Genomic DNA, 27,860 nt, shown 5'->3' with positions numbered 1-27,860 from the left:
ACTTTGACACTGCGAGGCCGAAGACTTTAAGATAACTATCAAGAAGCCTTAGGTATATCAGGTTCAGTGACGCGCTTCGGTGTATGCACTTCAAGGTAGTTGATCGACCGTGATCTCGCGTCAGGCGGTTATTTTACGAGGCTGGAGAGCGAGCGGAATCTCAGTATCAGACGACTAACCGCAGATGGTGTGGTGTATTTAAGGAAGCGATAGACGATCACTGCGAGGCCGAAGACTTAAATAACTAACAAGAAGCCTCAGATCAGGTTCCGTGGCGCGCTTCGGTGTAGGCACTCCTAGGTAGGTGATGTCGACCTTGATTTCGCGTCAGGCGGTTATTTTACGAGGCTGGAGAGCGAGCGGGACCTCAGTGTCGGCGTGCGTGAGCGCGCGGCACGCGGCGCCGCCCGCGCACAGACGAGCGCGCCGGGACCGCCGCCGCGAACTGCGACGTTCGCCACCTGGGAGTAAACACACATGTAAATTGCTCTTTGGATGTGTTCAGTTGGGTAGAGAGTTGTAACAGAATAAGATATTGTAACTTTGGAACCATCGTTAATTATCCCGAAAAAGCTTTGCTTGGAAGCCTTGCTGTAGGTGATTGTGCCTGTTTTGAAACTAAGCGCAAATTGTGACTCTTATCTACTTTCAATTTCGAAACGTACTCTTTTTTAACAACCATGTTTTCTACTACAAATCTCTACCGTACTTACCTACTTATACTTAGTGTAGTTTCATAGCATTACTCGTCTAAGCAAAACAATCTTAATGAAAAATAGCGTACCTAAATAATAGTTATATCGAGTTAATTCACGGTACTTTGAGATAAAATAAAGCTCATTTTTTTGTAACTTTTAAAAGCGAAATGCCTACTTCTAAGTTCTGTTGGCTGGTAACAATTTATATTTCTACATCTAAATTTTTTCACAATACAATTAACACCGTAATGTGACATATTGACAGAATGAATGTAGTTTCGCTAAATCTTGCAATAAAGCTTTCGCAGTACCGCGTTACAAAAATATGCTTTTAAAGAAAATAGTTCAGTATACTACTTCTATTATATACAAAGAACTGAGCTTAAAATAAACCTACGATTGTTTTATGTACCATTACTTCTAAAACTAAAAATGAGAAAAGTTGTAGGAAGGACCTTCGCACATACCAGCGGCCCTAGCAAACAAGCAACTCAGACGTTTGCACCACATGGCGACCGTGGCATGACTCGTAATGCAGTGACCATGGCTTGTGAACTTGTGACACAACATCGATACAGCATGCCGTGATATATACATCTGACAAATGCTTCACATTCGCCGCATGGCGTTCTAAACTTTCACACATTCCAAGCGTGACGTACGAAACGAGTACCCACTATTCGCATATATTATGGAACTTAGCTACATCATGTACAGTCAGCTGCAGAAACATCTTGCACAACGAAGCGCGCAATACATATGATACCATCTTATCTGTAGAACTATAAAAACGGTTCATATATTTTTTGCGGGCTTCTTTTGAGCAGGTATTTTTGCAGGTAAACCGACGTCAAACTATGTACTAGCTAAACGCATAGGGTTTGACTGTATAGATATAGGCTAATATTTACATCTGTCGACGCGTATCAAAATTATACCAATATCCTCCTATTTTCACATTTACTTAATCCTTTCTGTCATAAATTATATTCTGCATGCTATCATTTTGTATGGTGTACATTGAAAGAATCTTGACATGTATCGACACGTATGAAGCCAAGGAAATTAAAAAGGTGCTCATGTATTAAGGCACAAAAGTAAGTCTTAACCATACTCATAATATCCGTTGCTCTAAAATTATTCGTCGGTCTATTCAATATAGACAGACTAATAGACTCTATTGGCTATCCATGCTATGTCATCATCATCATCATAATTTAAGAGCATGGCTGTTATCGGTGGAGTATGTGCCAGTTTTTGCCATGCTATGTACGCAACGCAAATTTTCGATGATTTTAAACGCACCCGTTTTGTTCGTTTCTAGTGGAATAAAAGTACATTATCCGAGAAAGCTGTGCGAAACAAATAATAAATAACACACTAACAATCTTAAAGCTATATATTTATTAGTAATTTAGTTCTAGAATGTCTACTAATGAAATACAAAAACAACAAACAAATGCATGTATTTCCATAACACAAACAAACATAAAAACACAATCGATAGTGAACAAAGAAGGCATGCAAATGAAGTGTTCGTGCGGTGAAAAGGGAAAACAAACGTGACGTTGAAAGCCAGAAGCGGAACAAGCGGGCCCGAGACATACCGAGGTTTGGTTAGGATTGGCGTTCTTATTCTATATGTCTGTGGTAACCACCAGCGTTGAGAGTGTCGAGACCTACTTTGTACTACGTTGTAAGCCAACTGCGCTCGCTATCTTAGCACCCGGCCAACACAAACAACCGCGCCATTGATGCGGGCATTTTTATCGGCTTCATATGTTTTATCCTCGTGCATCGCATTGCGAGGACGATCTCCGTATAACGCTCACATTTTATTGTAGACCTCTAACACTTTGCTTCCCTGTAATTACTTAGAAACATATCAGACACGAGAGGGTGCACTCCTATTAGTGAATTCGTATTAATTAGAGTGCCGGGTCAGATTTGATTTTATTGACCACCATCTAAAATGAAGAATAAGAACGCAACCTCAACCGCGCCGTTAGTCCAACCGCACCGAAGCAAACGAACACAGATTCACAGTACCGGTGCGCGTCAAAACAAAAACTCTAGGCAGGCAACAAGCACGTATAGGGCCGTGCTCTCTTGGCGTTCGCCGCAGCGGCTCTGTGCGCAGGCGCGGGTCGGCGCGGGCGGGGGCGGGCGCGTACCGGCGCGCGCGCGCGGCGCGTCCAGCGAGGCCGCGGGCTGCAGGAACCACTCGGAGCGTGTGCGCATGCGCGCCCGCTGCCGCTCGTGGACCTACCACAACCCAAGCGTCACCGACGTACACTGTACACCCGCCCACCCCGCGAGGGGAGGGGGCGCTCCTATAGTTTCCGTATCTTTTTATATCGATAGGGAAACTATAAGTTTGGATCTAAAATTTTTAAATCGCCTCGTGTTACACATAAATCCGGCTCGAAGGACTCCAATTATAAGATGGTGATGGTTAATCTACCCCGGGATGACATTGCGATATCGTTAGAGATGTTAACATGAAACGAGAACGTTAGTTCGGTTAGTACTACTCGACCGTCTACGATATTAGTGACAAAAAACGGGAATGACGTTAGAAATCCTGCACACCAAAATAATAAATACGACTGAAATTATGCGTAATTTATTTAAGTTCCGTACTTCCACAGATTATCGACGGCATTCGAAACATATAAAAGCGGTGTATATGCTGATAGAATATCGGTTTTGACGCACATTGTTCACGTGTTTTGCACACTGCACGGCATTATTTACACGCACACACAACTGTGCGCACATCTCTATCAAGCTGTGTCAATTCATAAGTTATCTGAAGGACCAAGTCAAACTAAAACGATTTTAAAAGGGCAGCCACAGATCGTCCTAAATCCACAGAAAACCAACATGCAGTTCAGAGGTGAAAATGAACCACAGATAGAGCTCAGGCATCAGACATATATACCGTACTTAGGACTGACATTACTCACTAACTAATGAGAATATGAATGATGTTTACTTGTAATGAAACATCTATGAATGGTTCATTTGTTGAGACCATCGAGTACAAAAACCCAGTAGCAACTTCATTCTGGCAAGCTTTGCGTTAACTTCACTTCAGTAGCACAGAGTTCTTGTCACTCTGAGGCGAACGTAACGATGAAACCGTTCGGCCCCTCCATTATAGATAGGGCAACGTATGTTAAGTCTCAAAATAAAGATGGGCTCTCACACAGCGGCAAACGCACACTAGCCTATGCCGTTTAGTGTTGATCCATATTTTGAAATAATAGATTCGAGCAAATGGTGAAACCATATGCGTAGTTTGTAGTGCGCCGTAAGGCTGAATTTTCACGAAAGGTTTATATCTTACTCCTAGATTCATTTCATCGCTAGGGTATTTTTCGGTACGCGTACTTGACAGAACGTTTCGCCCCTGGAATCATGGTACCCGATGGTAGAGACAGTACAGTACAAGTATGTCAGGAACAGAGGACAGTGGCGCTACGGGTGGATTGAGAGAAATCTTCACCATCACTTAAAGAAAAAGTCCTTTTGTGAGCGCTAGAACCCAAATACACACTTTATACATTGGGAGAAATATTTTTAGATAAATGTACTTAGTATTGAACCATAATTAATAAGTTTCAAACATGTTGATGGAATATTTATTGAGTACATATAATAAGTATATTTAATTTCTAAATAACGTTGAACTTATGAACTTCAGTCAGTAGTCAAGAAACTAACGTTCATTATATTTAATGCCTATTTTAGCTACTGCAGTATATTTGAGAATAGACAGAAACTGCCTTAACACATTCACCGCCAGCTACCCGCTAGGCGGGTTCTCTGTTCGTAGGCGCTTTTCGTTACAAAGCGGAAATTACGTGTTATCGGCTACTTTCGTAGCACGCAGATCGCGATTTTTTTTTTTTTTTTTTTTTAACACATATCAGTGAAAGAATAAGGATCAAAGTAAAATGGCTGTCTAAAACTTTTCATCATGTGTCGAAAGATGGCAGTAAATTTATTGTGACTCCAAAATTTACTTTAACAACACGCCTCTATTTCAATTCTCTTTGATATCAGAATGGTCATGGTGCCTTAAAATAGCACTTTGGCCCCTCCGATACATCTGATGCCGAGCATCAATTACAATTACACGCTGTGTAATTAATTCGTGCGGGATTCTAACGGCGACCGACCATCATGGCTATTGCGCGACCTTGGTTCAGATGCGAGTAAAACATGCCTACAAAACGTTTGAAATAGCTTAAATCACGTGAACTTGCGTACCTGGGGGAGATAGGAGAGGCTCTTGGTGCTCTCCGCGTACTTGTTGATGGCTCGGAGCTCGTCCAGCGTCATGTGCGGGCTGGAGTTGCTGCGCGACGACTGCGACGACGAACTCACCGACACCTGAAACATTATAGAGGCGTATTTGGGTTAAAACGGGGTAATACGGCTGTATTCGAACAATAAGATACGTCAAATATTAGATATTGTAACGATATGGATCAGATATGTCAGTGTTAAACAAGTATCAAAAGTGACGTTACGCACGTACCTTGAACACGCTCTCCTCGAGCGAGATGGACAGCCTGGTTCAGGAGTCGAGCAGCGAGTGCTCGGGTATGATGCCGAGCCCGAGCACGCCGTCCCCGTCGCACGTACCTTGAACACGCTCTCCTCGAGCGAGATGGACAGCCTGGTGCAGGAGTCGAGCAGCGAGTGCTCGGGTATGACGCCGAGCCCGAGCACGCCGTCCCCGTCGCACGTACCTTGAACACGCTCTCCTCGAGCGAGATGGACAGCCTGGTGCAGGAGTCGAGCAGCGAGTGCTCGGGTATGATGCCGAGCCCGAGCACGCCGTCCCCGTCGCACGTACCTTGAACACGCTCTCCTCGAGCGAGATGGACAGCCTGGTGCAGGAGTCGAGCAGCGAGTGCTCGGGTATGATGCCGAGCCCGAGCACGCCGTCCCCGTCGCACGCACCTTGAACACGCTCTCCTCGAGCGAGATGGACAGCCTGGTGCAGGAGTCGAGCAGCGAGTGCTCGGGTATGATGCCGAGCCCGAGCACGCCGTCCCCGTCGCACGTACCTTGAACACGCTCTCCTCGAGCGAGATGGACAGCCTGGTGCAGGAGTCGAGCAGCGAGTGCTCGGGTATGACGCCGAGCCCGAGCACGCCGTCCCCGTCGCACGTACCTTGAACACGCTCTCCTCGAGCGAGATGGACAGCCTGGTGCAGGAGTCGAGCAGCGAGTGCTCGGGTATGACGCCGAGCCCGAGCACGCCGTCCCCGTCGCACGTACCTTGAACACGCTCTCCTCGAGCGAGATGGACAGCCTGGTGCAGGAGTCGAGCAGCGAGTGCTCGGGTATGATGCCGAGCCCGAGCACGCCGTCCCCGTCGCACGTACCTTGAACACGCTCTCCTCGAGCGAGATGGACAGCCTGGTGCAGGAGTCGAGCAGCGAGTGCTCGGGTATGATGCCGAGCCCGAGCACGCCGTCCCCGTCGCACGTACCTTGAACACGCTCTCCTCGAGCGAGATGGACAGCCTGGTGCAGGAGTCGAGCAGCGAGTGCTCGGGTATGATGCCGAGCCCGAGCACGCCGCCGGCCGCGCTGCCGCCCACGACGCCCATCAGCGCGGGCATGGACTGGCACTCTTCAGACTTTGTTAAACCTGACAATGTTAATAAGGTTCAGTTTTGTAACGTTTTTAGGGTTCCGTACCCAAAGGGTAAAAACGGGACCCTATTACTAAGACTCCGCTGTCCGTCCGTCCGTCCGTCTGTCACCAGGCTGTATCTCACGAACCGTGATAGCTAGACAGTTGAAATTTTCACAGATGATGTATTTCTGTTGCCGCTATAACAACAAATACTAAAAACAGAATAAAATAAAGATTTAAGTGGGGCTCCCATACAACAAACGTGATTTTTGACCGAAGTTAAGCAACGTCGGGCGGGGTCAGTACTTGGATGGGTGACCGTTTTTTTGCTTGTTTTGCTCTATTTTTTATGGTGCGGAACCCTCCGTGCGCGAGTCCGACTCGCACTTGGCCGGTTTTTCAAATGACGCAAAGCTGTCGTTCGCCATGTTACGATATGAAAAAAAGGGCTTGATCCGTCAAATATTATATTATGAATAAAGGTTTCCGAAGCATTAACGGGTGGGTAAGGTTTTTAATATTATGTATTTAATCATTACCAGACATACAGTCGTCGGTCCGAAATAGAATATCGAATACCCGATCTCCAATCTTTATCCGTCGAAAAATGTCTTAAGTGACGAGTTTCCCTACAGGTAAGGCCCGTAATAGATAACTACACTTTCACAAGCTCAGGTTCGATTGCCAATTGAGTATTGTGTCTAAAGAAATGACAACATGATACGTTATCGGTCAACATTATAAATATATGAAAGGACAATACGTTTTTGTTACATTATCCAGTAACGGAAATAAAGAAAACATTATGACATTTTCGTCACATTTATCTTTCCTATTTTTTTTTATATATTATAAATGGGCTTACTCATTGCTACAGACTAGCCGAGGCGAAGACGTTCACCCTTGATTTAAAATTCGTCTCGTGACATTTATATCTTTTGTTCGTTCCCGTGGAATGTCGTTTTTAGTCGGCACACGTGAAATAAGCCAGAAATATACTCATTTGTTAATTACTTTGATAACTACTGTGATTGTGACGGTAGATTTTTTTCTTAGAAATTATTACACGATCTTTTTTTAGATTTAAGTTAAAAATTGTGGTTAAATCTAAATGTAACACTACATAACATATTTCTAAATCGTAACTGTTCTGAATTAGTGTGTAAATGTAAATTAAATACATGTGAGTGAACTGGGATGATTTTTATGATTTTTCGTTTAAGTATTATGTTCCCAATATTAGTAATCGTGATTTGTGACTGATAACAATTAATGGACGTAGTTATAAGAAAAGTAAATTGTGCCAATTATATTTTAATTAGTTGTTAATGGAAACGTTCTAGTATCGGCTATTTGTAATGAAGGTTTTCAACTTTGAAAAGGTGTTCATTTTTTTTCGTAACTTCATATAAAATAGTGTCAAACGTTTGCTTTTCGTGACTCAGTTTAACTAGCTTGATTCGTTTTGTGTAACTTCGTCCAAATATTTGGTGATTACTACACAATACATCACTAGTGCCACCAACCCGTTACCAATACCAACAGTAAGTTATTAATTTTACTCATTCACAATTTGCACTCACCAGACGTATTTACAATATTGACTAGATAAAATGGTACTTGACTAGTTTTAATAGTTGTCAGACACATTCAGACGACCTGCGAAAGATGTACAAGTACGATTAACGTAAAATGATTATTAGGTGAGAAATAATCCTGTATTCAAAAGTTGTCATTTACCATTTACCCACGTAAATTACAACTTTTGAATACAGGATTATTTCCTTTAAGAAATGATGACAGCGAAACTGGTATGAATAAACATTGGTACTAAAGGTTGCACTCCAATTGTACAGGTTTATTTTATATTATATTTTAAGTTTCGGTGTGTTTTACGAAAATCGTACTTTATAATACTATAGTGCAGGTACATAACTAGTAAACTTCTATTATAATGACCCTGCAATTTCGATAAACGAAAAAACACATTGCATACATATAACTAATCATCGTATAGGCATACCGATTTTTGTTCCTTGATATTGACATTTTGACTTCAAACTGTAAACATGCACATTTAGAGTATCTATGAACATTTATAGTTTATGTCCATCATTTACTCTAACAATGTTACCCACAGTCACTATAATAACAGTTAGGTACGCTCGAAGCTGGGTGCAGTAATAAGTGGAAACGGAAGTAGTCATGGTCATCACATATGAATAAATATTTACATACAACTTATCAACTAGTTCCATACACTATTGTTATAATGTTCAAATAACTTTGAAATTTACCTTCTAAATTAAATTTATTGCCCCAACGATCGCATTCGCATTGCAACCACGTCTTCTCCGCTTCCAGTGATAATTGTCCTGTAACAAAATAAATAAAAAACACTTTAAATTGCAGTCCCAATATTTACAACAATCTAAAGAAATTTCATGATAAAATCTCAAACCATTAAGGCGTGTAAACATATAATCTTACTCTTGAGAACAGCCTAATTTGATGATAACATAGATTACTATTTAGGTACTATCTGCAATAATGTTATCTTGAGTTTACTTTACACTATCTCAAGAGTAGTTGTTTCAAAAGTAAGCAAACGTGATGTAGTCGCAAAATATTTGTCACAGCATGTTTTCGCAACCTATTTGAAGTACTTTAAAAACTGTGCGGAAAGAGAAAAGTCGTGAAATGTATGGGTCCCAAATAGTCTATAATTAATTAAATGCGAAGCGATTTAGTATGATAAATAATAAAATACTAAGTACTTTGAAAATAGTCACAAGCACATACTGTAACGTTGTTGAGTTTGATTCAAGGAAAATCTTTCTTTGTCTCACTTTTTTTTTAATTCTAGGGTAACCTTTCTCATTGTTTTATATCACCACAAACATCATCTGGTATCGTAGGCCACTCATCATTACAAGGATTCAGTCGAGGACATTATAGATACACAAATAGTTGGGCTTACTAGCGTAGGCCTCCTGATCGATGCGGTGTCTCGGCGGCGGCGGGTCCCTGAACGAGCATATCCACTCGTCCTTAACTCGAAGGATACGGCCCGTGACCCGCGCGTAGTATTCGTAGTTGTCGCGCCCGAACAGATCGCCCGCCGAGAACTGCTCGATCAGCTGACGCATTATGCGGGTCGCCACCTAGCGTTATTCAAGTTTAAGATATTTTATCGCTTTTGGTTTAGGGAACAGGATGGGGCCTATAAGACGTTGAAGGAAGTCTATGTGCAGTATACGATCGACTCGAATGAACGCTCGGTCTAAAAAGCAGGCGATGGATTTAGGATAAAAATAAATGGCAAGGATAAGCTGTGGCTGGGTTGTAGATAGAAACGCAAGGGGCCGTATGTAAAATTCGTCAAAAAATTGGCCTATCGCCCGTGAAATTTTCAATTGTTTTCTTTGGGGCATTTTTGTTGTCCTTCCTTATTAAGAGAAGAATAAAGCTCATCTTCTTTTAAAACTAGTCCGATAAACGAGTTTCCCCATACGTCAATTGCGCTTCTATTCATTAAATTCGAGACTCTCAAGTATCAGATATCCATTTCATAACACTAGTGACTAGAGTTCACTAGACCATAGGATAAACGCTATCACTCTTAAAAAAACTGAGGATAATTAAATAAAATCCTCCACATAAAATTAGCACATGTAATTTTTCTGTCCATATTCTCAATGAGAATTACTAAATAGACCAGGTACTTAAAGACAAGTGAAGTACCCAATACCCATTAAATTCAAATAATGAAATAGTGAGTGCGGCCTCAAGTGGCATCGCAATTCGAACAAATATCCGTGAATGGGATGAGTCAGCGAGTACAGGAAGTGAGTAACTAAATTAATTTCATGAATCAAGCCCTTATCAGTGTTGCGGTGGGTTAGGAATTTAGGGTGCCTACATGTCTAAATATAGCGGGAGCACCGGCGGTAGTACTTTGAAGTGTTATCTACACTATACGCTAAATACTTAGTAAGGATATAAAACACTAATTTGTCATTACATTACTTCTTTTACAACTTACAACATCCAAGGCCGTAGGTTTAGTACACTCAAGAGCAATAAAAACAAGGTAAGTTTGAATGAAAAATTATTTCAAAAGGCACCCGTTTTAATTGCTCTTAAGTATAGTTGTAAAGAGTCATTATATGGAACTTGCTAACTATGTAAACAAAAGTCACTAGTAAATTCATCATTAAAAGACAATTTCAATATGGCGGTTTGTTTACATAGTTAGCAAGTTCCATAGAATGACACTTTAGCACGGTTCGATGGCAGGAAGTTTCTTTTTGGCCAAGGGAAAACGTAAAATTGTGTACCTACACAACTCGGTCGTTACACGTTAATAAAAAAGCTTCAACTAGTGAAACTAACTAAACTACTGAAAATAACTAATTTCTTAATAATTTATCTGTTCCATGGAATAAATATGGAGTGCTCCATCAATCGATCTGATGGCCGGCCGGTGGCCCTTAGAAAAATCGACCGAGGCGATAAAGTAGACCTTGAAGCATTCTTAGTTTTGCCGCCCAAGTGTAATGTAGGTACAATTTTATTGTTAACGTAATTACTACGTGCCATATAATGAATTCAATTCTTGCTTCACTATTTATACATCTAAGAGTACTTGCCATATTAAAATTGAAGCGTTCTAAAAGCAAATAAATTCACCATTAAAAATGTTGTCTTAATTGGTGAACATCACAAAGTAACATAAATATAAGCGCTATTATGCCTATATATAGCAAGATCTACGTTATATGTATTAATATTTTGTGTCTTGTATTATGTACTCACGCACACTTCAGCCTTCAGCCGCATGTTTAGATAAATTTAGTGAAAACAATATCAAAGCTATATACAATTGTTGCTTAAATATATTTAGTGATAATCACCCGATTCGAATTAGTCATGTTTAAGATAAAATGGCGATAAAAAGTGGTGAGAAAAAAGATATGCTCATTGCAATTTAAAATTATCATCCCATCAGATAAGGACATAAAAATACTAGTTTAACGATAAAGTTTCTGTTTATTGAGTTACGATAAAGCGATTAGGGCTGCCTTTGTTGTGGTAATAACATGTCTTATCGCGACATCGGCATTAATGTACTATCGGTTTGGAATTGGAAATCGATGACAATATAGAACAGGTCATATTATATAAATGACAATAAACCTTAAACTAAAACACACAAAAGTTTTATTATAGTTTATTTATAGTGTGTCGGAATCTTAAACAAAGTTTAAAATGCTTAAATACCTAAGTATGTACGATTCTCCGCCTTTATTTTCAAACAGAAAATAATCTACGTAAGTTAGCAAATGGGGTTAAACTGATAATAACCTGTTTTCCATTCAGCAATGGACCTACATACAAGACGTTATTCTTGTTTCATTGCAATTTAGTATGGTTAGTGGTTAATGTAGTATTATAATAGGAATAACTGTAACGTGACGAAGTAACCAGCTAAACTAGACCACATTATAAAGCCATTTACATAAAACACATGTCCGAATCGGGTGACTACTTGAATATGGTGCAACCGCTATCTTTAAGATATTATGTGCATTACTCATCATACTGTACATTTTTTTTTTCAATAAATAAATAAATAAATAATAAAATAAAATGCATTTAATTCAGACAAACATGGTCCATATTTTGTTAGTACATCTTAATCTAAATTTAATACTTATAGCTAAGGTTAACTTAAAATAAACTTAAATAACTATCTTAGGTACTAAAGATAAATGCAGAGAGGACCAGTGCCTTATCAGGCCACTGTCCCACCTGCCAGCCACGACGGCCAGGAGACTGTGGCGGCTGTCGCGCACCCTGCGGAGCGTCGCGGCGCAGCGCTTGCGCAGTGTCGCGTGGAAACCGTCCACATGAGCATCAGCGAACATGCCGGACGCACTGCAGTACCGAGGCAGCCGCAACAGTACCCTGAACGCGTCATTATATTGTACGCGCATCGCGTTAAAAGCCCTTTGCGTGTATCGAGTCCACAGGCTGCAGGTGTACAGCGATGTACAGAACGGTCGAAATAATGTTATTTTTACTTGCGCTGTACACCGGCTGAACCTGCGAGCTATCATATTGGCCCTCACGGCCAAGGCCCTCCGCTCCCTCTCGATATCAGCGTCATCGCAGAAATCGTCGGTTACCAAGTGCCCAAGGTATTTAAAAGAGGTAACCCTTTTCAGTTGCATGCCATTCAAACAAATGTGTGGGATGTGTGATGGGCACTTGCTTCCCGCTTTGAAGACCATATACTCGCTCTTGCTTACATTATATTTAAGGTTATGCGCTAGGGCATATGACTCACACCTCTCAATAAGCAATCTCAGACCACCGACCGACGGGCTCAACAGTACCATGTCATCGGCATAGCTTATGTTATTGAAGCATACCCTATCTATATGACAGCCCACACGTGTACTGCTGAGCTCGCCGATCAAGGCATCGATATACAAATTGAAAAGTTTAGGTGAGGTCAGTCCCCCCTGCCGCACCCCGCACACCAGACCGTACTCGTCCGACAACACATTACCCCAGCGAACACAATTTCGTTGGCCAGCATACCTGAATATGCGTGTGAGCTCCTTAGGAAAATGCACTTCATCAAGCTTATTCCAAAGTAAATCATAGTTGACAAGATCGAAGGCTTTGGAAAGATCGAGAAAACACGCATAAACAGGTGTCCTTCTGCGTGTGTAGTACTCTACAGCTTGCTTTAGGCAAATGATGGCACTTTCGGTAGATAAACCGGCTCGAAAGCCGAACTGTGCATCATGTAATTTTATACATTTGTCCAATTGCAAATTGAGCAAGCCGTCGAGCACCCTAGCCACAATTGTTGCTAGAGATATAGGCCTGTAGTTAGCTCTGTTGGATATGTCACCCGTTTTATTTTTGACAATGGGCACAACAATGGTTTTGGTCAAATCAGATGGTAGGTACGAGTGACATATACAAAGGTCAAAAAACATTGCCAATACGCGGGGCAGGTGAGGACCAGCAAACAGCAGATGCTCGATACTTAAATGATCGTGACCGGGCGACTTTCCTCTCTTCATATCCTTTATTATTTTTCTTACGTCATCTGCACTGAAATGGATCTGAAAGTCACTCCCCTCCGATACCCCAATATCGAGCAACTGCCGCCGCCCGTCAACGGGCGAGACAGCAGGTTTAACGTTGAAATGGTCCTTAAATACATTTGCAATCCCCTTGGGATCTGAAATTCCTTCCACGCTTACAGAAAGTCCAGGCCTAGTGTCCAACTTTTTCGTCATTTTCCAAAAATTTCGAAAATCATTTTTCGTGTGATGTGCGGCAAGTAGGTCCATTTTTATTTGCTCTTGATGTTGTTGGACCCATCTAAGTTTAGATTTAAACATTTTATAATAAACTAAGCATTTTTCATAAACATTATATAAAAAAAATATCCCGCAACTAGATCGTCAATGAATTCAACTGCTTCCAATAATTTGCAATTGACCAGAAAGTCTTCCACTGACGAACGAAAAAGATACTTCCGTTTGCCATTAAAATTACAAGCATTTATTAAACGGACCCCAAGTATATAAAAGATTAGGTATTCATGTATGTCTCCATATATGGGCACACGACGCACGCAAACTTACTAGTCGAGAATAATTAATTTTCAGTTAATGATTGTTAATATATCTCCAGTACCAAAACAGATGCCTGTTAATTGTAACTAACCACACAAACAAGTTTTTTTATTAGTCATATCATCCGCTTTGTCAGTATACAATGGAAATTATGTAAATGCACACTGTTTACGGCAAACGAATCGTTCGAATCAACTGAGCAATTCTATTTAAAGTTGGGTTACCAAGCAGTTATAAGCCGTGCCAGGACTAACAATATGAAATGACAACATTTTTTTGCAGTAATACAATTGTGATTTACCTACTATCGAAACGGAAGCAAACCAAAACCTTCCTTTCAAAACTATTTAACATTTCATTCGATTTAGAGTATTTTCCATGGAGCTGATAATCTTTTAAAGAATTTACAATTTCCTAATAGCTGAATTGCCGCAAAAATCGTTCGCGATTGCTTTAACGTTGAATCATACCTAACCAGTCGATGTGCAAAATTGAAAATGCAACTCACCTTGAACCTTTGAACGTCCTCCATGGTGGCGGTTTTGCCATCCGACACGCAAGAGTGGAAGAATGACGGGGCAACGGACACACCGAGCGCTTCGGATGTCATGCCGGTACCTGTAAACAATGATTTTGAAAACGTTAATGAAGTTGAAGCTTGTTTATAAAGATGGCTTGGCGTATCTGTAAACACGCCGGCCGTTAGTATGGCTAATTTAGGTTCGGGTTACGGATATCACCGTTCAATCGGGTTGTATCAGATAAAGATACGCTAGTGGTCATATATGGTAAACATGAATGAAGCTATTTTATCCCTTTATAAGTTCTCTTTTCTTCCAGCTAACCTTAATAAAAAGATGTTGTCAAAGTATATTACAGATGCATTGACAATACAGTAGGTATACAACAAATTTAGCCTGCTCATATTCTCGTAAATCGCCCTGTACCTACTGACGAACATATAGATCAAAGTCGGCAGCATTAGTTGTGTTACAAAAATAAATAGGTGTACAAAGCACAATAAATACACAATATTATTTACACCATTAAAATTATATTAACTTTAAAATAATAAATTTGATGATTCTTATCGTATCTAGCCTATCATCCTACGTAGGTTTTTACAAAACAAAATCTAACATACCTAGTTCAATTAACGTCTTTTTAATTCATTCATTTAATAACCTTGTCTTTACGCCTTTCCATCAAAATAGCCAAGAAAGTAACAGATACAGTTACTATAAATAGTTACAATTCGATGGTCGATGTAAATGTAACGTGTAATCTAAATTCTTTTACTGTATAAGCGGCGCGTGGTATCAATTAAAGGCACAGTAAATGTCTAGTACGAGTAATGAACACTGAAACTTAACAGTGCATAGTCGGTCGCATGAATGAGAGTGATATTAGCAATCACTCACGCGAACTATCAAATGAACATAACGCCGAACGTGATTTATGAATCATTATTTAGTAATTTTGATTTTAGATACTCACACATACAATACCAGCCAGTACAATATCGTATTACCCTTATCTAAAATCCCTCAAAACATCTTCTAGAGTCGACATTCTGTGGAAATGTTAAAATTACTAAACAAGTATTAAAACCTCATTAAATCTTGTCTTGAAAGTCACGAAAGTGACATGTTACAGGCCGGTACGATATATCGCTAATAAGTAAATATTTTCATATAATTAATTATAATTGTTACAAGTTACTTACTTTTAACGACCTGTTATGATTACTAGTTTTTTGTTTTAATGAATTGTAATGTTTTCTACTAATGAATATAACCAAGCGAGCATGGGAACGCCACAACGCTAGTAAAAGTCAAGCGAATAAACATAATAAAGACATAAAAAGTCTTAAATTATAGTCTAGAAAGGTACTTCCTGAAACATTTGGGCGTCACTCCGTACGTCGCGAGCAAACGATGCGTGAATGCGTCGATTACGGCTTAGTCCAGCATTACAAACGCTTACCGATAGCAAGTGAATCGAACGTATAAATAAAACTAGTATACGTGCCCTCTACGATTTAGCCTGGCCATTACGAATATCAATGTCACAGTTGACACTGGTTTCCCCGAGCGGTGGATTCTGCAAGCGATTGGAATGCACGTCCTAATTATGCGCTTGATCACATAAATAACTTCGTGCAGTCATTGTTCGCGCGGCATTGACTTCAGGAAGAATTTCAAATTTGTGGTTAAAAATTCAATTGATTATTAGTGATTACACAGTAATCGTGAAGATACGTTTTTAAGCCGATTTCATTTATTTTAATTGCTGCAATATCTGTCAGTTTGATGTGTTTAGTATTCATACGGAACGTTTTTATCGTCTATTAATTGACGGCTGTTTGCGAAATATCTTGCCAATTTTTCTTTATGGGGCTGAAAAGGCTCCTCGGGTAGAAGAGAGCCATTTTCTTCTTCACGTAGAGATGTCGCATCGGAATGGCATTTTTAGGATAAGTTGGAGTGCCCAAGTAACACTATTTGTGCTACAACGCCAGGATGTTTATAATAAGTCTAGTCATTTCTCACTCAGTCAGCAGGTGACCCTCATTATCATTACATATTAAATTGCATTTATTTCATTCATAGAATATGCGCTGCATGTTTTTTCGTCCAATCCATACCTCTTTGTCGCCCGTCATCTGATCACAATATTTCCGTTATGTCGAATCTCGCACAGCCTTTTTTCCTTGGTCTTGCTCTTACAGCCCTCCGAATTCGTACTTTATACCCTATCACACTCCTACGAGTTCCAAATAGGTACATACATATTCAAATGTCCATTATGGCATCGTCGCGGTACAGCGGGCGCATAACATAACGCTCTGGTTATGGCTTACGCGGTTACGCCCGCGCCCCATTCGTTCGCCTTTACGTCATTCGTTGTAGTCTGATAATGGTAGCTATCGTATCTCATCGCATAAATTATTGCATTGTGACAGTATCAGTTGCTTCCGGTGCTTATTGTTGAGGTTTCACGCGACATCTTGCGGGGGAATGAGCAATTGAGCATCGCACATTTACGGGCGATGTGTTTAGATAAGTGGTTCTTAACCTGTGATTCGTGGGCCAATGGTGGTGCATCTGAAGTGATCCGCAAATTAATTAATAGAACAACCGTTTATGATCAGATGGTCTCCTATCACCAAAAGCTTAAGAATCCACTGGTTTAAATAGACGATAGACCCAAAGGCATCTCTATCTTATTATCAAAATATGTATTTAGTTACCCGTAAATCCCTCCTAATATAGGTATCTGTTATAAATGTTATAATTTAGTTGAATTCTTAGGATAAGCGCATTCTGAGAAGTAACGAGATAATCTTCATTAGTTCGGAGCTATTACTTATTCCGTGTAACAACTAACAATCAAGGAATGCTCTTCACCGATGAATTTTATGAATAACCAGGAAACAGGTGGAGATTTCTCAGCAGTGAGTGCGGAAATGAGTTGTACATTATCGTCATTACATTTTTCTATGTACTGTTTTCTTGTTTGTATTGCATGCAGAGCTGGCATACCTTATACAGAATCCAGGAATATCTGCATTGTACCGTTTTGTATGTAGGGTTGCCAGATCGAAAAGCGCTATTATCGGGAAGAAAAATAATTTTTTCGGGATTTTGGGACTTAAGTCGGGAAAAAAATAACATTCAAATTAAAGTAATTGTATTCAAAACAACGATATTTTACATTATTGGCACTACCGTTGCTGCTCTGCCCGTTACGACTCGAAGCGGGTCGGTCGCTTGCTCGCTTGACGACAATGACGACAGTTCGGAACTTGAAATTATTGGTTTATAACGTGAAGCTGTTTCTCGGGACAATTTTCACTTGGTCGGGAATCGGGAACACATGCTAAAAATCGGGAGAATCACGCCAAATCCCGACCATCTGGCAACCCTATTTCTATGAGTGAAATTAGAAAACGTCGTTATTTTATCAGTGAGTGTGGAAAGTAAAAGCAGCAAAAGATCTAAGGGTTCTTGCAATTCTGTCAACGAGTCATTGTACAACTTGGTTTGTATTTGAATACACTTGTGAGCTCTGTAAGCTGTAGTAAATACAGACCTTGCAAACCCCCATGACTACAACTCTTCTTCCTCGCGTTATCCAGCGAGCCGCTCACACGCGCTCGCGGTTGTTCAAAGCTCATGAGAGCCTGGGCTCCGCTTCATAACTAATTCCAAGAATTGGCGTGGGCTAGTTTTTATCTCACCTACTTACAAAATTTCACGAGAATCGCTTGACAAATTCGACATGGAGAGGAGAACAGCAGGACAAACGAAAGCATTTTTGTACACTCTGGCTTATTAACTTCCGAAGTTGAACAAAAAAATTACATCGGGGTCAAACCTAGCTTGACCTCCCATTAAACAGTACAAGTAGCTATAGGTATAAAAATTATAATAGTCCGCTGGTCATGGAAGAAAGTGTAAGTGTCCATTAGCAACAGATGTCAAGACACGCAGGACGTAAAACGTCGACGCATACGGCGAAAATGATTCATGAATGCATTACCATAATGAGTTCATAACAATCCACCCTTAATCCGGTATTCATAATATTTCTTTGTTTGTTTTATAACGTGTGATAGTTGTTCTGTTTTTATACGCCAACATAATATGAGTTTGTATTAAGCAGTTGTTTATTGTAACAAAAAATATTCTACGCCATACCACATTAAGGGTGTATAGCCAAAGTAATGTAAGTAGGATTTATTTTTCAAGCTGTATTTTCATTTAAAATAGAAAATTAAGTTCGATTTTGGGCAAAGAAAGTATAAAGTGTAATCACCATTTTAAGCGGTTATCACACTGGCGCTGTAACCGTATGCGGCGCCAGACCACCATACCTAAGACCTATTTATTGGGACCGCTAGCACAATATCATAACTATCATAAGGAAACCACAGCTATTAATTAAGAAAGTCATGTTATTAAAACAAAAATCTTTACTTAACAATGTTACACGAGTGCATTTTTGCCACAACTGTCGCTCCATATTGTACACATATGCGCTCCTTTAGCACACTACCACAATAAAACCATGTCACTGAGAAAGAGTAAGATTAAACAATAGCAATTGAACCGGGGCGGTTGCATCACTTATTAAGGCGTGCGTGGGCCGCGTGTAATTGGCAAAATTAAACTAATTATTTTCGGCGACGAGTGCGTGCAAAGAGTTGAAAAATGTATCTGGGAGTGTCGTTTCGTGTGTCCTTAGTATGATAAATATGTCAGTGTTAGTTAGCATTAGCATTTATACCTACAGAATGTCACTAAATGTAATTAAACACTACCAAATGCATAAATAATTAGGTTGTTTTGTTAACATAAAAAATCACGGTATCGCGCGAATCGGCGTTGGGCGGGATATGAAGTATATGAACTGGAAACTCTGAGACACGGCCCCTGCTCTGACAAATAAACTATAAAATTTGTTTAGTAAGGCTCTCCTAAATAAAAGATGAATGATTTACATACATTAGTTCCTTGTGGGATTATAAAATCAGGGAACCATGAGGAGCAAAATAAATTATTTTCTTTAATTCCAATGCTGAGATAAATACGTTAGTTCAATTGTCAAAGACGCCGTTTGCATAAAGCATTTATTAATTTGACACAGACGACTACTACCTAACACTAATGCAAAAGATGTTGTACTTGTGACTTGGAGTAGAGCTTCATCATACTCTGCCTGTCTGTTCACTTATATTTACATTGAATACTAGAGTGGAACAGGAATATCTTTTAGAGTCAGATATGTAGTACTGACCAGCTTTGTCAGCATTTGACGCCATCACCCGAAACGTGCCGAACAGTAGCACTAGCAGCCTTTGCGTGCACACTGGTAAGGACAGAAGCAGTCTGTGAACAAAAACACATATGTATTAAGAATCTTATGCTCCTTTACTTTGTTTTTTACTTACTAGTGACTGTTATAGGGGAATTCAACGACACTGAAATTCGGATAAAATAAAAACAACAGAATGCAAAAAGACACAACATTGTTTTGAGTGTTTTTTATTGGCAATGTCATCAAAGCTCCTAATGTAAGACTGGAGTCGGTGTACAATAAAGAGGTACTAACGAGAAAGCAGAACTTCGCTACAATTCCTTAGAGCTACGGAGCAATGCATGGTTGCCTTAGGATCCTACGACGTTAGATACGCAATTTATTTACTTATAATCAGAGATCGGACAGATTGGCGTCATTGCTCGCAAGAATGTGGACATGACTCCAAATTTGATTAAATAATTAATCATTTAATTAATTTTTTACCTGAGATTTAATTTTGTTCCCTAGTCAATAAATAGCACTTAAATATATTATTGATATAAAAAAATAAGTACCTACAGAAAATTTGGAAACATACTGATTATTTTTTTAAATAATTTACATTATAAGAACTCTTTGTGTTATTTATTGATTAGGAATCAAAATTAAACCTCAGGTAAGAAATTAATTAAATGATTAATTATTTAATCAATTTTGGAGTCATGTCCACATTATTGCGAGCAATGTCGCAAATTTGTCCGATCTCTGCTTATAATGAAAGTAATCCCATACTTACCTACATTAAAAATCCGAAAGTAGCTGTGTCTGTTTGTTTGTTACCTCTTTACGCTTAAACCGCTGAACCAATTTAGATGAAATTTGGCATGGAGATAGTGTGACGCCCGAGAAATGACATAGGATAGTTTTTATTAATCATCATCATCATCCCACGCAGACGAAGCCACGGGTGTAAATATATATCTTACCATACTCGTAATCCATTTATAGAGGAAACGGAGCGTAAAACACAAGACTTGCCTAAACCGTAGCCATTATCATAAATGACTGACATAACGTAACACAACAGGGAAATATGACATAACGCCGGGTCGTTGACCGGCGCGCGTAAATATATAGCTCGATTACTCCTTTAGAGGGAAAAGATTGGTAGATTGAATGACAGCTTCTAAGTAACGGGTAACTCGACCATTTAATTGACTGATACTAAGTTGGTGACTAAGGATTAGATTAGGGTCTTCTCAGAAGCAATAGGTACGTATTATTAGGTCCTATCCCACCGTTTCGTATTTGATTGATTATACTGCGCAACCATTACCCGAAACGATGCTCTATCTATGCTCATAGTAATCGTCCATAGATCAAACTCTAATTCTGATGAATTTAGTTCTGATGAATTCTAATTCTGATGAATCAAACTCTAATTCTGATGTATTGTAGTACCTCTGTATATTTATGAATTAATAATATTATATATTTTTGATACTAATGATGGAATCCTTCCTCAAAATTTCGGCGATATATCTTCTTCGTTAAGTTTGTTCAGCAAGTTAGGTTATTTAACAACATTTTCGTCAAACTTTTATTGTACATATGATGTACCTAACCTATGAATTTTACATGAAGACAATGCATGAAAAGGACTCGAATCTCTACTAAAGACTCGGGTCCCTAAAAAGTTGAAAAGAACTCGAGTTTAGACTTCGAGTTTCGAGTTTAGGAGTCGAATCTTAAAGCAGAGGACACAAAAGACTCGAGTCTAAACCAATACTAATTATTTCTACAACTAAAGACACATGAATAAGTCTAAAGACGTGTAACTTATCCATTGTATGTTGTAACAATAGTAACATAGTATTCGGACATGCACATGAATGGTAATAGAGTGGCCCCCGCGCGTCGGAACAATGGTTGTTTAGACTCGCCCTGCATACATTTTGATGCGATACCCGATATCCGCGCATTGTTGCGCATCGACAAACGATTGACCAGTCGTTTTCGGTATCGTTGGGAATCTACGTAGCTCCAGCCATGGACAGGGGTCTTCAATTAAGGGGTCTCAATTTGTCGATAAATATGTTTCCCAGATTTCTCGAAGTCGAGAAATTGGAATTTTACTATAGTTACCGGACCAATCTCCGGATCTTTAGTGATTTGAGTACTTTTATAGTACCTTAGGTACCTATCCAACTTGAATGCACATTCGCTCACTACCTACCTTATAAAGTACATATATGCCGTGAAAAAGAGAATTAATTTTGAATGTAGGATCTTTAAATTTGATAGGCTCATAATATATTTATTATTCAAAAGTTGCCGAGCTCCACACGGACCAAGTCACGGGAGGAGGCTTGTTAATTATATTTTCCTACCTATTTATTAAGAAATTGTTTTATTTTCTACTTAATTAATTCAATCACCTACAGGAGCGCAATTTATACTTGTCTGATGGTCCTTAGACATCATTATCGAACTCCTATATACACACGATTCCCGTGGGAAAACCGCTGCGAAACGAAAAAGGAGAAATAATCAGGGCGGTATTCACAACGCTTTGAGAGTATCGCTTTGACCAGTGTTTATACAAGTTGCTATGTTAGCAATCATTTATTGTCATACCTATATATGGTAATTATGGTATGCTGTTGCTGTTATAATTATAGGCTCCAGCAAATAAAGTTACCTACTAGTTTGCGTCGGGAACAACGAAATATTTGGGATGATTCGAACAGCAAACTAAACAGCCAGCCAGTCGGTCGGTAAGTTGTTTGTATAATTCTGGATGGCGAGTTATACTAGGGAATAGGTTTTGTGAATAGACAGTTGCAAGCGCGCGTTGTATCATACGTTTGCCGGGCCGGGCGTGAACGGGTCACTGAGCTTGCTCCACATTACTACGGGACGGGACATATGCAAGGAAAAGTATTCGGAATACGGAAGGAATTGTATATGATGAATCTAAGTACCTGACGCTCGGATTTTAAAAGTGATTCTAATTTTCTGTTTGGGTATCAGTGACCTACTCGCACTTAGTTTTAGGTAGGACACTAGCTTTCATAAGTCGGTAAGCCCAGGGGTCAGCAAGCAGAGAAATGCATGCGGCTCTTTGGTCCAGCAATTAAAACTCAAAACACCCAAAAACCTTGCTCTTAGACCACTTAACACTTACCCTGACAACTTACAACCACTTGGAACTATGTTAAAGTAAAACTATAAAACAAACCGTAAGAAACGACTAACTCATTATTAATGTCAAATGTGATATGGTTCTATGGTCGCCATGGTAACATGGTGGACCGCGTGGGCTAAAGGGCGAGACTCAAGACAAACTTTAGCTATGAGATTAAGCCAACATGTCACACTCACGACGAATGCATGAGAAACTAAAGTACAGCCGTAAGTAGAACTTCTTTTTCATGAAGTAGGTTAACAAAACATTTAACAACAATAGGACATTCAAATTACGGCAAACAAATAATACTTACCTAAGTGATTCATTCACTACGTCATAATCATACTTAATGAGTGTAAACCACGCATGGGTAGTCTTCATTTACATAATGTCTTTGACACGTGCTGAAGACCAAATATGCAAATAAACCATCAGAATAGATTATCTCACTATAAACATGTGTGCACACATGCTAAATGGCAATAATTGTACAATTGTTCACACCCGTTTAGCGAACAAATCGTAATTAATTAAGTACACTTATCGTATTTATAAGATAAGAAGAGGTCTTAGAAAAAAATTGCGGAACTAGGTGGCGGTGGCGCTATACGGCGTCATAAGTATTGTGTTAACTGAATAAAATTGTAATTTGTCAACTTATGAAAACTAGAGTTACCTAACTTACAGTCAATTCGAGGCACGATTCTTTTTTACAAATATTACTTCTACAATGAATAACTCTTTGCTAAGTTTAAGTGTGGAATGAAATCCAAAATGTTTTTTCTTATGGAAATTAACATTATTACTCGTGTTACTAATGAATGCAAATATGTTTCTTTAAGTTTAGATTGCATGTTTAAAAGTAATATCGTGGTAATTTTACTTCCAGTGCCTTCTTATTACATGCCTTGTCTCCTTGCTGTATTTTATCAAGTGTCTTTATGAATTATGTATAATTTTATTATAAATATGAAATGTGTTTCACAAGGAATTAAATTATTATTTATAGCCCTATTTAATTAGAACCTCGTTAATTGACTGAGCGTATTCCTTTCAGCTTAGGCAAAAATTTCGTATCTCTCGTGAAATTATATGAGCAGATTAAATATTGTCTGTGAATTCAGTTTGTGGATTTTTGAAAATGACAGAACCATGGGGGTTCGTGCGGTCTACTGCTCAGAGCATGAAGCATTCTGTCTAATTAACTTTGGAACTTCCTTAATTATCACTACAGACTGCAAACCCAACAGCCTACTAATAAACAAGCGGTGTCTGTTTTTAAATTCCAGATACTACGATGACAACTACATTGGCCAAGTTACTGATCAACAGGGGTCGGACAAAAAGTGCGGATGACGTCAAACCACTTATAGGATGATTTCAAATAGTATTTTTGATTTTCATAAACAATTATCACTTATCATTTATCAACCTCTTTATTAAACGATATCGCCACTTGAAATGAGTAAGTACGTTTTTGACTGACACATTGTCAATCAGATGAACAATAAATTGACTTCGTTATTGTTTAGCTATTGTATCTTCACGATTATATTTAGCTAAAATGTATATTTACTAATGTATAAGAAAACGCTCTAAAATGTCATCTGTACTCGAATATTGTGGCAATTTTCCATTTTTGGAGGTACGTGACAAACACGTATACTGCTCTTGCTGTAATCAAGATATACCAACGAAGAAATTTATTTTATTCACTACATCACCCTACCACCTGTATTATTAATTCCATGGATTTATTTACGATTATTTTGTTACTTCATTAATACTACTTTGTTACTACATGTCACACGGAAGTTTAAATACAAACTCAAACATCATCCTGTGTGCAAGATTACGTCATTTTTACGTCATCGGCTCTTTTTGTCCGACCCCTGCTGGTCAATCATCCTGTTTTTGTACTAATATTAAACTAAAAATCAGATTGGTTGGATAAATATAAATTAGTCCTTTAGGTCAGGGGTCTCCAAACGTTTTTACCTGAGGGCCATATTGCGCCTCAGAATTTTCGCCCTCCTTTAGGTTTATGTAAAACTGCTATTAACATAATGCGCTAACGTGGAGTCATGGGACAGGCTTAGCCTAGTGTGATCCACTAAACCAATCTAAATGTAAATGAATGATTTTTAAAAATAAAATTTTACTTTTACTTTACTTTAAACTGAACCACAGTTAATTTCGATAAGAGTAGGTATAATTACTATAATTAGTACTAACCTTCTTATTTCATGGACTTGCTGCTCTTCAGGCAACTCAACTGCAGTGAAAAGATTCATCTCCCCGTCGCGTCCAAACACACCTCCCGGTATTTTCCTGTAGGTACACACAGTTCTAGTTACATAGATAGGGATAAACGGACATATGAATGATCTCAATTATCATTATAAAGATAGTGACCTTGTGCCACTTGGATAAAGCTGAACTAGGTATGTTTATTTTATGATTAGGTTGTACATGAATGCAATAAAGAAATGAAGGTAGAACTCGAAAACAATGTGTTGTTTTTTACAAACAAACAATGCAATAAATATGAAATATGAATGAATGAATGAATAAAATCTTTATTTTAGGCAAATATTTCAGTATTTTACTACATAGTGTCTCATTTTACTGCATAGTACTTCTATGGTTCTGTGGAGTTCTTTCTAATGTTAAAATGAAGTAGGTATAGCAAGAAATAATATTGATGAGGCATCCATCTAGGATGTGATCTTATAAAGGAAGAACAAAATCTTCTCTTATAAGGAAGAAAATAAAATGGCAGAGGAAAAATTGCTGATAATTGCTCTGCCAACATTGGATACTCTAAAATTGAAAAGAATAACTAGCAATAATTCATAAGATATAAAGAAGTACTATAGGTATAGCAAACAAATTGCAATTATTTAGACATGAGTGTTCAGATTTGGGTCACACCTGTAGGCCTTACAATATAAGATATATATTATAATATAGACTTTAGGGGTTATTTCATTTAGAACAGACTAATTTTTCCAGTGGCTATTGAATTACAATAATTGTAAATACTGATTGTAGCTATCTATCAATTCAAGAACATATTTATTGCATCTTTGAGACTTGAGTTATAAATGTTATAATGAATGTGTGTACTATCCATATAAAAGCTTTCGTAAATTAAATTAAGAACGAAAGAATAGTTCAGTAACTGAAAACTTACCTCAAAAACTTCTTGAGTACACTAGCAATGGTATACACGGAGTAATTGTCTACATTCACTAGTCGGCCCGTTTGCAGGAAGTGAATTAGCTTCTTCATAGCACCCTGGTGTCCTGGCGCGCGAAATACGTCGCGCCGCAGAGGTGCCTCCTTGTTCAACTTTAAAATCAGCACCTACACAACAAAACCGTATAAAAACACTGTATACTTCTACAGAATTTTATTAGATTTTTAAAGTGTTTTTATAACTTATACTAACGAGTAGAGGCCCAGGTATGTCGTCTTTACAAACTTCGTGCAAAGGTACTCCAAACTTCACTTTTTCTAGCCGCCGCGGATAGGGCAGGGTATTCGGGTGCCCGCAGGATGTGACCACATTGCTCAAAGTGGCAGCCCGCCGGTGCATCCTCCTTGCCCAGTTGCTCATTTTAGCAGCCTAGGTTAAGCTCGATTTATTTAAAAAATGCATAACCTAACCACTTGGTTGTTAATAAATTATAAAAACATTTGTGTCGCTAATATTCGGTGTATAGCTGTACTGCACGCAGGCAAGAGCCCTAGGGAAGATCAATTTGTGAACGAGTCCTCAATTCAAGTTATATGACCACACCTCCATTTCTTCCAACTTGTCACTTCTCGCAATATAATATATAATAGAATTATAAACGTAAATTAATATCAGAACCAAAACACCTAAAAATGCGTTTTTTTTTCTGCTACTATAAGCAAAGCAAAGCAAACGCGACGGTAGACGAACTGACGAACGAGCAATCAACTAACTTCTTTTCTGTGTGTGCTGTGCCAGTACTGCCAGTTGAATTAAACAATGTGACGTTTGCGAGTGTGTCACTGTGTGTGAAGAAGAGAAGTGCAATGCAACGCAACCTCGGAGTAATAAACCAATATGGAGACGAAACGCGCACTAATTTCTATTTGAAAAATTCTGCCGTTTTCGGCGCGGGGGGCGAGGAACGCAAACAAATAATGTAAACACTAATGTATTTTTTGAAAACGGTTTACATTCTCGCGCGAGCCACGAGCCGAGCCGCGAGCCGCGTCACGAGACGCGAGTGTAAGCGGTGGGCTCGTGGCTCGTCTCGCGCTCGCCTGGCTCGCGTGGAGGAGCGGTTTTTTGGGCACGAGCCAAAGGGACCCGCGCGGGACGCGCGGATGCGTTCACACTCGCGTTCGGCTTGTCATTCGGTTAAGCTTTGGTTTCCTCCGATAGCGGTGCCGTCATATAGCGGCCGTCTCCATACAAATACTACGACATCCATATTTAGCCGTATTATTTAGTATGGAGACGGCCGCTATATGACGGCACCGCTATCCTAGGAAAACCGATCTTTAGAAACCTTATGCCGTGCTGTTAGTGCAGGGCTGCCAGATCGTAGAATTGGATACGAAATTCGTATAATAGAATATTTTTCGTATCTATTACGTATAGGTGGTCAATCGGTATAATTGGATACGAAAAAAAAACACCGATGTCAAACTACTGACAATACTTACTTCTAAAAACAGTGTGTCGATACTGTTATACAATTAATGGAAAATCGAATGGAAATGGATGAAAATCGAAGATCGCAAATTGCGGGCGTCCCTCTCTGTCACTCTTATTACGCCTTCATAGGAGTAAAAGATAAA

The 27,860-nt window shown here is 39.2% G+C and overlaps 1 protein-coding gene across 1 annotated transcript; it reads right to left on the bottom strand.

Moving 5' to 3' along the window:
* Nucleotides 1–126: 126 nt before the first annotated feature.
* Nucleotides 127–26,891, bottom strand: LOC134662483 (uncharacterized). Its single transcript, XM_063518719.1, has 11 exons — nt 26,473–26,891; nt 26,215–26,387; nt 25,254–25,349; nt 19,826–19,917; nt 14,532–14,641; nt 9,340–9,523; nt 8,657–8,734; nt 6,211–6,371; nt 4,977–5,099; nt 2,873–2,963; nt 127–461 (listed from the first exon to the last, which is right to left on the bottom strand). Exons 1-11 carry the CDS (start codon nt 26,638–26,640, stop codon nt 328–330), a joined length of 1,410 nt encoding a protein of 469 aa, XP_063374789.1. The 5' UTR covers nt 26,641–26,891; the 3' UTR covers nt 127–327.
* Between the last annotated feature and the right edge of the window lie 969 nt (nt 26,892–27,860).

This window comes from Cydia amplana, chromosome 1, assembly GCF_948474715.1.
Source record: "Cydia amplana chromosome 1, ilCydAmpl1.1, whole genome shotgun sequence".
Lineage (NCBI taxonomy): Eukaryota > Metazoa > Arthropoda > Insecta > Lepidoptera > Tortricidae > Cydia > Cydia amplana.
This window is presented reverse-complemented; position numbering and strand designations above follow the sequence as displayed.